General features: G+C 37.6%; 1 protein-coding gene across 1 annotated transcript in view; it reads right to left on the bottom strand.

The window, feature by feature from the left end:
• NBAS (NBAS subunit of NRZ tethering complex) overlaps positions 1-13,160 on the bottom strand; it is a 412,001-nt gene that overhangs the window by 38,779 nt on the left and 360,062 nt on the right. The window contains exon 49 of the mRNA XM_072407518.1: positions 9,952-10,091. Coding sequence (XP_072263619.1) covers positions 9,952-10,091 — 140 coding nt within the window. The remainder of the gene's footprint in view (positions 1-9,951; positions 10,092-13,160) is intronic.

The raw sequence follows: 13,160 nt of genomic DNA, 5'->3' as shown, positions 1-13,160 counted from the left end.
TAATTTTTTTTTGAGAATTGAGTATGGTGATTGGAACACTTAATTGGATGAAAAAAACAAAAACAATAAAGGGGTCTGATAGAGACTCCGGATTTCTGGCCATATCATTTGCTGTTTAGGTACCCAAAGCCCTAAGATGTGTTTGCAGTGTAGAGATGAATGTCTTGGGTGAAAATCTAGAATCTGTATAGCTGCTGAACTGCTGTTGTTTTACAATGGAGGGGGAACCAGTATAGGAAAAAAGCTCTGTAAGCTATAGAACCCCATACTTATGATCTTGTGATTACATCCCTATTTGTCATTTTCTGAAAGAAACATCTAAAGGTGCAGGCCAGGTATACCTAAGCTCAAATGGTGGAAAGCTCAGGTCATGGTGTAATTAGGACTTACACCTACTACAAGACCAAAATACAGTTTTAGGCTTTCATAGTATCACACAGGCTAAATCCTACAGTACAAATATCTTCATTTTTTGATTTGTGTCAATTTTTTTTTTTTTATAAAAATACTTGAAATGAATATCTTCATTGAACAACTGACCAAAAGGTGGCAAGATCTTGGCTTTTAAAATAGAAAAAAATTCAAAAGAACAGTTGTATCTGTTCCACTGCACAATGATCCCCTTCTGCCTTGTAATTAACAAAGTCTAGACTGAAATAACAGAAAGAAAAGTCATCCTGACAGCAAAAAGGAGTTGTAATCACTGCAGTACTCACAGACCTCAGATCTCAGGTGTACAGGAGATCTGACTAATTTCACTCCAAACAGTAACAGCTGACAATAACGGATTATGTCGGATCAACTAATGGAAAATAATAAAGACAATTACACAGCTCCAGATCACATGGGGAAAACCTAAATCTTTTAGAAATAAATTTGGGATGGAATGCCCGGCAACAAAAAGCTGCAGTAAAGATGGCACATCGGAATGAAACTGGAGATGGAATGGAGGATGGAGGTCAGTGACCTTGAAATGGAACTGGTTGCAGGTCATAAATTACAACACTAAAGAGAACACGAGCACAGAAAAGTGAACTCTATATAAAAAGAAACTACCTTTAGAAATGTAAGATGGTTTATTTATCACAAAACCAAAACTAAAAGCAATTCTTATTCTTTGAATGACAGACCTTTTTTTAAGGTAAATAAAAGAAAAGTTAGAAGTTTTTTCACGGACCAGTGTCGGGTCCAACTCATTTTAAGCTGGGGGAACCACCCGCTTATTTTTGGGGGGTACCCAAAAGGTAGGTCACCATTCAAAGGGCGCCAATCAAGTTTAAACATTTTTTAGGGGACTATCTTCGCAAGATCGTGGGCATAGATCTACACTAGGAAGAGTGTACTACAAAGGAAAAAGGTCCAGGTCCCAGGTTCGAATCTGTTTGCCTCCCACACTCCAAAAGATACAGTTAGGTTAATTTGCATCTCCTTAGACTGCACTAAAATACATATGACTATGGTAGGGACATTAGGTTGTGAGCCCTTTTGAGGGACGGCTAGTGACATGACTATGGAGTTCGTAAGACGTTGTGTAGTATGATGGTACTAAAAAAAAATTTGAATATAATAAGAATAATACTAGCTGGGGGTACAAGGTCCACTAAATTCCTTAAGAAAACAAGCAATTACAATATAAAATGGTTTTACAGGAAAAAAAGGTCCTGCCTGGGGTTAACGCCAAGAAACCCTTACAAAGATCTTCCTTTCTCCGAATCAAAATCAATGATTAATTACTGAAAGAAGACCTTAGGCACACCGTCTATTAATTATACATAAATACATTAATTAGATACAAAGATGATAATTTATTGCCACCACAAAGGGTGATTACAAAAAATTTGTTGGTAAGTCTTTTTATGGTTCATCCTGTTCTTTGAAAGTAAGATTTAAACCCTGAATAGACTAAGTGAGTCATTAATATTTTATCTGTCAGTAACGGGCAGACTAGATTTATTAAACAAAAGCAATCCTCCCCTGCAGCAAACATGAATTTACCATTTATAGAGGAAAACAGTCCCATGGGGTGTCACTCAGTATTTTGCTGTAAACTTTTATCGGTATGGAGGTGTATTAATTATGGACACTTGTATTCGTAGCACATCCATGAAACTTAAATGACTTTGGGTGTTTTTAGTGAATGGTTCAGCTACATTTTTTATGCATTCAGTACTGCAACATTTTATCAATTAGGATAGTGGATTTTGTTCAATTGGTAACATTTTCCCCTTGTTACAGAGACACAATAGAAAGTAAGAGGAAATCTCAACAAAATCAGATGTCACCAGACCAGGTTTCTCTACTGGAAAATTTACTCTTATTTTTTTTGCTTTTGTTCTCACCATTTTCTCAATGATAGTGGGAATTATTGAGCTAGTGGAAACACAGATAGCAAAAAAAAAAAATGCCCCAACCACTTATTTGCAAGTTTGTCACTCTTGTGTTGAGATTCTGTCTGCAGTAGGCAAAGCAAGAATCTACTACTTTGGAAAAATGGGCTGTAAGTATTTTTTTATAACATAGTTTTATGGGAAAAAACACCATAAAATACAATACTCTGGATTCTGCAATGGCCTGTCATCCAGTAAATCTTGAGGCATTGTTCACATGACGTTTAATGCTTGATCCTCTCCTTGATAGGTGGCTGTGAGACCATAGAGTTTTCTCCCCAAGAGAGGTAAAGATTTCGGCATATTAGAACTAAAGGCAGCAGTGTGGGCAAGAGACTGGGGTGGTATTTCACTTTAGGTTTTTTTTTCATGATTTCTGAATTGCTCCAAAGAAAATTATATTAATTGAAAAGAATCTTGTCTGTTGCATATTTTATCCTGCGAAAGCAGACATTACGTATAGTTCATATTAACAACGGCAACCATTAATGTGCGCAATCGAGGAAGAACTGTTAACAATGCATATTGTGGAGCTCAACCAGCAAGCTGTTCCTGGCTTAGGTATGACAGGATAGCAGAAAGTTCTGTCACTGTCTACCATCTGCATAGCTGGAAGAGGAATGCAATTACTGACACAAGGATAGACTCAGTATAGAATCCCGGGCCAGAACAAGACATGTCAATGGATTGCTTAACTTATATATCATTAAAATGTTTTCACATTGTATGAGCTGAATAAGTTGAAACTCCTGTTGGTGGTTGGAAATTGGATGGCAGTTCCTTTCTTTATGACCCATTGCAATCTCACTTTCTTTTTTAAGAACATTTTTCTATTATACTTGGTACATTGGTATAAATTAAAGCCGAACTCTAGTGTTACTTTTAAAGCCTGACAAAACCCAAAAACTGAACGAGACAACTTTTAATAGCCATCAGAATGATAAAGAATACAGTGAGTAGAAGAAATGTGCTGAATAGAATATCTGTTTCATGAGCCACATGAGCTTATATGCTTGTAATATGAATTGGATGCAACACCTAAGGTATGAAGAACAATATATACCACATGACTACATTCTCCAACATCCCTGGATTACAGTAGGAGTCATAATTTCTAGTCACAGGAAATGGAAAACAATTATTAGGACCTCATTCTGTTAACTGTAAACTAAACGCCATGAGAGGTACCGGATGTGTGAATAGGTGACCAGCTTTAGCCAAGCACAGCTAACACTAAGCAACTCGATTTCTTTAAAACTTTGATTTTAGGTTTAGTTGTGTTAAATCCCTACCAACTTGGCTGTAAGCAAGTTGTATGTGTAAATCATTCAATTACTATATAGGATTGGCTATAGATAAAATATATAAATACATATTTATACAGGATTTATATATATTTGGAGTCTACAGATAACTGTTCATTTAATTAACGTTGGGTGTTGTAGCATAGGTAATTAGGTGAGGTTTGCATTGGCATTTGGTATGCAGGTGTTAGCAGGCTGGCTGGAACAGCTGCCTGCCTCTAATCAACAGATTAAAAGTCCTCTTTGATAACAGAAGCCTAGGTGGAATTGGTGCATATTTTGGATTGAATTATACATTCATGTCATTAACTGATAACTTCTTCTTAAGAACTAGCCTAGAAGCATTTGTTGTCGGCAAACAATTGGTTGTTTAAAAGAAAAAGTATCAAAAGAAATACTTTGATATGGTGATATGGTTATAGAGAACCTGTATGTAGGAATGACCCAGGGAAATGTTAGAAATAATGAAGATTTGGGTGTAGAACAAAAGCTGCCATTTCGGGACAGCTTGGCAAGAAGGAACTAGAAGAGGCTGGAGAAACATGAAGATGATGATCAGAGGGTAGCTATAATTGTGATTAACAAAAAATAGATGTCCTGCCAAGCATGTATACCATATATTCTAGCTCTGCAAAAATTAAAACAAGCTTGTGGTTGCATGAGCCTTGTTAAAGAACTTAACTATACAACATTACTATTTGCCATAAAGTCTTAGAAGAGTGGAACTGATGGAACTGAATATACATGTATCTTCCTTTTTTGCAGGTGGCCACATTTGTTCCCTAATGCCCCACTGTTATCCTGATGTAGCCATCATGCAATGTGTGCTCATGATATGGAGTACAACGTTAGCACCAATGCATCCAGTGCCTACATACAAATCCAGTTCTCCCTGAAAAATTTGGAAAAATTAAGCACTGCCCACACGATAAAATGACAGGAGATTCAGGAAGAGAGACAATGGCACACTTGGAGGAGCAAAGTTGGGAATCACGGGAGTTGTTGTTTAGGTTACTAGTGAAAGCAAACACACAATAGGTGACTTTCATTAAAGCAATATTAAAATACAATTAACCTAAAATAAATTGAAGTGGCCAATTCATAAAGAAAGATTATCAGCAACACATCCCCTTATTTTTTACACAATAAATCAGCCTTTCCAAACCTTTTTAACATGGGGGAACCCTGGGCATATCTTTTAGGTCTTTAGGGAACCTCTTCTATAGTTACTATATCCACAGTACATTAGTATGGAGGTCACTGGAAAAAAAATCCTCTTACATTGCTGGCCAGTGGGAAGAATGTCACCCTTACAGATAGCCAAAAATGAGCATTGGTGCAAGTTTAGCTGACCTGAGAGTTACAAACTGCTCATTGCTCAATGAACCCCCAGCAATCTCCAGAGGAACCCTGGTTGAGAAGCACTGGACTATACAATCCAAATGTGGGATATTGAAGGTACTGAGAGACGATCCATAAATCATAATATAAAAAATTTGTAGTTGTAGATCTCGTTCTTATACCTACATACGGCTACATATGTTTTTTATGAAATTGAAAATAGATTTTCTTTTTTTGTGAGATCTTAGTATCTTTTTATAATGAGTGTAAATAAACTACTATGTTTTTAATATTATGTTCCTTGGATTGTCTCTCAGTACCTTTGGACTGTATAGTCTGTTGTGTAAATATTTAAATATAAAAACTCAGAGCTCCGTTAGAACAGGGGAAAATAGAGTCAGACAGTAACATGAAGTGATGACAACTTCTGTTAATGTGTTTTTGAGGCTTGTGCAGTAAGTGGACTAAATTAATTAAAGCTGAAGAAAAAAATGCAAATCAATTATCTAGAGCAGTATTTAATGTGCAGTGTGCAATCTATTGTGTCTCATTTCTTCTCTTTTTATTTTTTATTATTTAAAACAAAAAGTAATGTTAGAAAAGGTTTTCTGTTTGAGCGAGATCAGTTTGTCCTTTTTCACCCAATGTGCCCATCCTATAATCTATGCAGTGCCCGGACAGCTCACTATACATAGTTTATGGCAGAGCTCAAAACCAACTACCAACCTTGTCTTCTGTGGCAGGGAAAGGGGTAGTTAACTGAGGCCCCTGAATGCCATCTGTGGCCCACTATATGCTGGTGATTGGGAAGAATTGTTTTATCATTTTTCTTATGGTGGTCATACACACGTTGATATTTACGAGCAATATTATATTGCTTCTGGCAGAAAGAACATGTCTTTAATAATTTAATTGCTCTAAATAGCTGTTTCAGCATGCAAATTACCATTTAATAGGAAAGAAACAAAAACTGAGAGATTGTGGTGTCACCAGGACAGGAAGAAAGGTTGACACAGATTCCCAATGCAGGATATTCTAATCTTCCCCCTTGTATACATTCCAAGTGTTGCTACTATGTGAGCTTTAAAGTTACAGAGCAAAGCAAGGAGGAAACTACGTTGTAGGAGGTATATAGTACTAATGTGCTTCGTGTACCAACTCGGCTTAGTGGCGCCTCTAAAGAGTGAATTTACATGGTTCTTTGTACTACAAAAGTGTCCAGTTATCCTTTATGGCAGCTTTCACACAATATCTCATACATTTTCTTCCAGTAAAGAACACTCTTACACCAGGGCAACCACAAAATACCACTAAATAGAAATTTAGATCAGTTGTGCCGTTGATTACAAAAAAGGTGTGAATTATGGGGAAAAAATAAATGCTATTTTTAAGCATGATAATTCAAACTGTGTATTGACTGGTATGTAAACGGTTTAATGACTTCGGTAGACTGACTGATCCTTCCATTGCAAGAATTCTTTAGCAAAGGGTCATAATGTAATGGCTAAGTCGGTGCCATACTTTAGGATAAAATAAAATTCTGTATAAAGTAGGCATGTAGTTATAGAACAGCACGGTGTCCCAGAGGTTAGAATGCCAGCCTTTGCAGAGCTAGGTCGCAGGTTTGAATCTCAGACAGGATACTATCTGCATGGAGTATGCAGGTTCTGCCCGTGTTTGTGTCGGGTGCTCCAGTTTCCTCCCGCATTCCAAAAACATGCAGTTAGGTTAATTGGCATCCTACCCCATAAAAGTTGACCTTAAACTGTGGTAATGACATATGACTATGGTAGGGACATTAGATTGTGAGCTCCTCTGAGGGACAGTTAGTGACATGACTTTGGACTTTGTACAGTGCTGTGTAATATGATGGCGCTATATAAATACTGTGCAATAATATTAATAATTAATACTGCAAAGATGGACTTAATATGTCAGCGATATATAAATACTGGATAATGCCACAGCTTACCCTAGTTCATCTTGTCCATCTCTTTATGATCACAGTGTACCTATCTAATGTATTTTCTGGAAACCTCAGAAGTTTATCACACATAAATATATATGCATGCTTAATTTTTCCCTTTTTTTCCTATCATGTCTGGTCTGCCGCCTAAACGGCCAAAATATCCAGTAATTAGTTTTTAAAAGAAAGTGGCCCTTAACATCTACGGTGACTAAGAGTTTATAATCCCTACAGGGAGTCTATTTCCGTAGTTCAAACAGAGCGGAGATCAATGGCTCTGGGAAAGTTTCAGTGGAAAAGAGTTAGTAACTAGCATCTACCCCACCGCTGACAAGTGAAGAATGACACTTCGTGCTGAGTAGCCCATAAAAAAAAGTTAATTCCAACACTCACCTTGAAGCATAGATAAAAGACTGAATGATTGCTGATGGTGAAGAGTGCAGGCACACCGGCTACATCTAAATCATAGAGTGTTAAACAGTAAAAGAACACAACCTCTAGCACACATTGCTCAGCTCAGCAATGCTTGGCAGGACTGTTAACTCTTTATCTCAAACATTATCTCCGAGATCTGTTTTGCATTTTGCACAGATTTAGTTTAAATATACAATTTAACAAATTCCAGTCAACCAGGAAAATATAAAATGCAATTTAATAAAGAGGAAACCTGGCTGCTATTTGTGACCTCCCCTGATAAAAATGCAGGTAATTACGGTGCTTTGGTTTCAACCTTTTTGTTGCAAGAAGCATTTCTGCATTGTTCGCATTTCACAAAAATGCATGTCAGGAACATTGCTTTACACCCCATAAAAAGGCAACAAATCATGATGCCCAATATTGCCAAAAAAATCTTTTCAACTCGTTAGTTTGGAATTAATCTTAAATAATGATATTAGAATTATTCCTTTTATTGCAGGGTACAGGGAGATACCCAGCACAAAAAACACAATTGTTCTTTCCATACATGTTTGCTACAGAGGCATGTATTATTCACATTTGTGCACAAAGGAACAGAGGATTGCTCAATATTTCTTTTTCCTTTATATTTCACTTTTCCTCCTTCCCTTTATCACCATAGCAAAGGTAAGCAACAAACAAGCGAATACTTTCTGAATTGTTTAAAATTGAAAACATATGCAGATCAAAAACTCTGTCCTAGATTAATAATTCAGATATTTAAAAATTGAATGGCACAACAACACATCCATGTGCATGCATGGTGCATTGTGTTAATGTAAGTGTTAAAGGTGTTGTATTCTAAATGATATCTTTGATTTTTAAATATGAATGTAGAATATCCTAATTTGGCTTACAATAGTAAATTATTTTTACATGATTATTTGCTTATCTTTCTTCTTCCAAATCTGCTTTACAAATACAACTCATTTTCCAAAACGTATAATTTTCCGTTTTCATTCTTGTTTGTGTATTGTTTTGCAGCACTAACAGCCAGGAAAGATGACAGCTTGGAATCCAGTCGTTTTGCTATCATGAAAACTGCAGCATACAAAGTGAGCTCCATCAAGGCTACACTGGCTAACAATGGAGTAGTGTATCATCAGATGAGAGGCCTTTACCCAAAACTTCTTTATTTGCTATTTTTAAGAAAACTGCTCTGTTGGTTAGAGAAGCAGCAAACATCCACTGATGTCTATGCTAAGCTGAAAAGTGAAAAATACTTTGTATCTGCATTTTTCTAATAAGAGAGTCAACTGTGACCGCAAATCTCTTACACAATAACTGAAATGTTCAGGCATTTGAACACCAAAATCCAGAGAGAATCCCCAGCATCTCCCTCATACACCAGCTGTTACGTTATGATAGTCAGTGCTTAAAAAATCACGGGGCAAGCAGCCAGAGGCTTTGCCAAGTCAAGCAAATCCATGTAGCACTAAAAAATTTTAACAGATACTTAAAACTTTAACCAAACTTTTCTATTTTGATAAGAGTTGCAGAAGGTTACATAGATCGTCAGGTTTTTTCTGTACCTCTAAAAAGATGACCTGCCTACACAAAGACGACATGTTAAATGATGAGGCATGGTAAGTTGGTAGAAATATACACTGCATGGAGACCAGAAGCAACACTGGTGCCTAGCCCTTTGCCTACTAGTCCCTCTTTAAACTGGAACTAAAATTTTGGCAACAGGCAAGGCTTTATTGCAAAAAAGGATAGGGAATGTCCTTTCCTAAATACGCATTCGTACCTGCCTGATCACTGTCCAAACTGGTAAAATTCTCTGCGCTGCACATGCACAGCTCAGCATTGCCAATATGCCCAGCAGATCCTGGCTTCCCTGTGGGTGTCAGAACTAAGTACAATCCTGCATGTCCAAGCTGCGGTTAGGTAATTCCAGCCTGGCCAAGAGAACGGAATAGGGGCAGGTGAGTATCTGCTGGGTTTAGTTCTGCTTTAAGGTTTTTAATGCTGATTTTTATCAGAAACAAACATGCCGTGGAGTAGCACCAATTTGTTTGGGGACATTACTAGGTTTGATTGTTTGGCCAGTCATTACTTACCCCAAAGGTAAGAAGGCACAATACATATCACACTTCTCTCTTCTTTATACACATAAACATAATGTATGCATGGTTGGATGATATGAGTTAACAATAGACCATTCACTGCTTGGAATGGATAACTGCCAACTATTGGCTTAATGATGAATCCAAGGCCATTGCTGGTAAAGTGTCCTACATTGATGTACAGACTGGCTGTAAGAAGTTAGGGCCCTGGTTTCATTGCTCATTGATTTCTCTTTCTTTTCGTGTAGTACAGTTGTATAAGCTGTTTTTTTTTTTATGTACATGACAAGCCTGAATTAAAGAATTACATAAAGTTTCTTTGGAGGCAGCAGGAAATATAACATCATTAGAAGTTGCAGAGCCTGACTTGTTTTATTTCATTTCCTGGCTGATTGAACTTGGAGAGGAGGCAGCAAACCATTACTTACACACTTGCTCCTTTCATTGGCGGCCAGGCTTGTAGAAGTAAAACTAAGTGCTGGAACTCTTGGCGGGAGTGACTGATGTCCAGCAGCTCTACGAAGAGGCTATATCTTTTCTCTTCATTTTCAATGTCAGACACATCCACCTGGAGGTTAGGGAAAAAAACATAGCTTAGTCCTTCAATTTATTCCATGTAACAAAACTAAAATGCATGATAGATCTTCTGCACAGTACAAGGGCCATAGTGGTTAGTCAATGTCTACTATGTGCGAAAAGCTCTCTGGGCAAAAATACTTTATCTACACGAAACTCGTCTTTTAAAGGTTATGTATGTGATTTCTTCAAAACTTAGTTGCAGGGATGTTTTCAGGAAACTATAGGTGAAGTCACTTAGTGAGCCACTGTTTTATTTAAAGTTTACGGAGGGAATACTAAACCTGGGTTTAGTATTTGATTTTGAAGCTCAATTTGATTTCCAGTAACAGATAAATGAATGAGCACTGTACACACAGCACCATTCTGTTCAATGGAGTGGTAAGAGGGAAGGATGAGCAAGAGGCACCCTGCTTAGCTCAGCAGCCTTTCCTAATTGGTCATTCATCAATCCACCATGGTGGAAAAGCACAACTATTTATCTCGGGTGACTTTTATCTGACATGTGTCTATGTCTACAGAGGAAGTCTATTAACAGATCTACTTACAACAAAACGCGTAATAAAGCTATTGTGTTAATGCTAGTGGTAGACAAGAATATATATTCTTTATTTTGCCTGTAGTTCAACTTTATATGCAGCTGGGAATATGACCAATATGCAGAAAATATTTTACAGCAAGAACAGGCATATAAAGGTGAGCTTGCGGTTTAAAAGTAAATATTCAAACTGCAGCAGCCATAATGTCCCTGGGTCTATTGCTACACGCAATGCATCACTGAGATGTTGTTAAATTGCCTTATATTACCTCCTAAACATCATTATAGATATCCATTCCCCTGCATACATTCTTCTGATAAGGCTGTTTCTCTCTATAACATTATAAAATGCTTGATTTCACATTTGAATTCCCCCGCAGTAGGTCACAGATTCCAGGCTGAAATAGACGTATTTACGCATTGCCATTATATCCCCAAGCGGCGACATTATTTTACTGCTTATGAGAATAGGGACAGAAACGTAGATCTGATCTTTATTTCTTTAAAATGACTTTGTTAAACTTCTTCATTTTCTCCAGAACAGCGTTTATCAGACACTAAAATATAATCTCGCTTTTTTTAATCCAAAAAGTATCATTTGTTTTGTTTTTTTTTTTACTTTTTTTCCCTTGAGAGAAGGGACTGAATGCTTCATTGAGTGAGGGTGACTTTAGCCATCACTGAATGCAGAGTTTTCAGCGGCAGCTTGACTGCTTATCAGCAATAGATTCACCAAGGTTGACAGGAAGCACCGGGTCTTCCAGTCTCACCAGAGGACATCAAGGTAACCTTGCACACAGGTGACTCACTATTTTATGCTGGTAAACAAACCTTTTAAAATTAACTTCAGTCTAAAAGGAAAAGCATGGTTTTAACAGAACGCTCTGACCCACTTTTCTTACAATATGATAGCAGCTTTTAAGAAAATTATCAGTTCTACTGTGACTGACATCCTCACAAACTAAGCAGCTGTGCTAAACGCCTCCGCTGCATCAAACTGACTGATGGGACAGGCCATGCAGGATGGGAACAATGAGCTGGTTGCTGTCTGCACTTTGGACCTACATAGCTGTAACATGTTGTAGAGAATTAGACTGACCCTCCTTCAGCCATCACCATCTTCTGATCAAGGTTTGATTGCAATGCATTTTTCATGTAATTTTTTTATTCATTTTTTGTAATCACAGCACTGAAACAATCCTTGAGCAAAATGGTCCATTCTGTTTTTCTGGCACACTAGACCTCAGCTTGTGCTGTGACTCTGTATAAACATCATCTCCCCTGAGATTTCACCTGGCTATTCACCTTGCAATCTAATTGTTCACTCTCCCAAACTCTACCAACAATTGGTAGCCAGGAAACCCAGAACATCCCAGTTACCCTGCAGCTGCCAGAACAAAATAAACGCCCTCACTTCGGCATGAGAGTTATGTCATCCCAGACAGGCCAATCAGAGAAGAAGGAAGAAGATGACGTTGACAGAGAAAGGTGAAAATAAACAGGGTATAGTTCCTTTTTAAGAATGCACTTTGGGTTGAGCCATGAACTACTAATAGCAACATAGGATTCTTTGTGCACATACACAGAAGCATCTTTTCATTTAGGTCATCTTCTGTGACTACTTTAGGTAAAACTTACCTAAAATCTATAACAATTGCCGCAGCTAGACTTATCTATCCTTCCCACCACTTCTCTTCTGCTCCATCTCTTCGTAGTTTTCTTCATTGGTCCCAAGACTTTTCTAGAGCTGCCCGACTGTCTAGAATGGTCTTCCTCATCCCATTTGGCTTGCTCCTATTATTTCTACACTTAAAACTTAAAAACTTCAAACTTTTTTACCCGTCTCCTTCTGTCTCTTAAAAAGCAGAACTAAAGTCAAAATGAAAAAATAACACTCTCGCAGATCCGTTGGGAGGTTTCTTCACTTGAGTCCCGCTATCTTTCTTTGCCCCAGGGCAGAAAAAGTGTCTGGGGCTGCCATCTTCTTCACTCTTCTTCCAGGTTCTTCTTCGAACATCACCCAATCTCACGCAAGATTGGGCAATGTAGATATGGAAAAAGATTGCTGATCTTACTGCGCATGCGTGAGATTAGCAATGTTTTTCTCCCATTAAAGAGAAGCCAAAAGCCTCCCGGGTTGCATGACATAGGTATCCTGTTGTTTACACTTTTATGTAAAGTACAAAAGTTTAGGTCCGCTTTAAACCCTCACTACTCACCATTCTGTATGCCCTCTCCTATAGTGTATTATTTTCCCCAACCTCTTAGATTATAAGCTCTTTGGGCAGGGTCCTCTCCTATCTGTCTCTCATTTGCAACCACTATAGTACAGCGTTGATTATTATGTTGGTGCTTCACAAATACAGTTTACGATTAATAATAAATAATACCATTAATGAAAACTGCTATTCATAACTCGTAACTGATATGCTCATTATCATTTTTGTTTTGGGGCTTGTTCCCTCCCCTCCACAGTAAATAGGACTGACATATATGCAAGGACCAGAGAAGCATAAGCTCAAC

This window comes from Pyxicephalus adspersus, chromosome 4 (assembly GCF_032062135.1).
Source record: "Pyxicephalus adspersus chromosome 4, UCB_Pads_2.0, whole genome shotgun sequence".
Taxonomy (NCBI): domain Eukaryota; kingdom Metazoa; phylum Chordata; class Amphibia; order Anura; family Pyxicephalidae; genus Pyxicephalus; species Pyxicephalus adspersus.
Note: the sequence above shows the minus strand (reverse complement) of the source record. Positions and strands in the feature narration are given on the sequence as shown.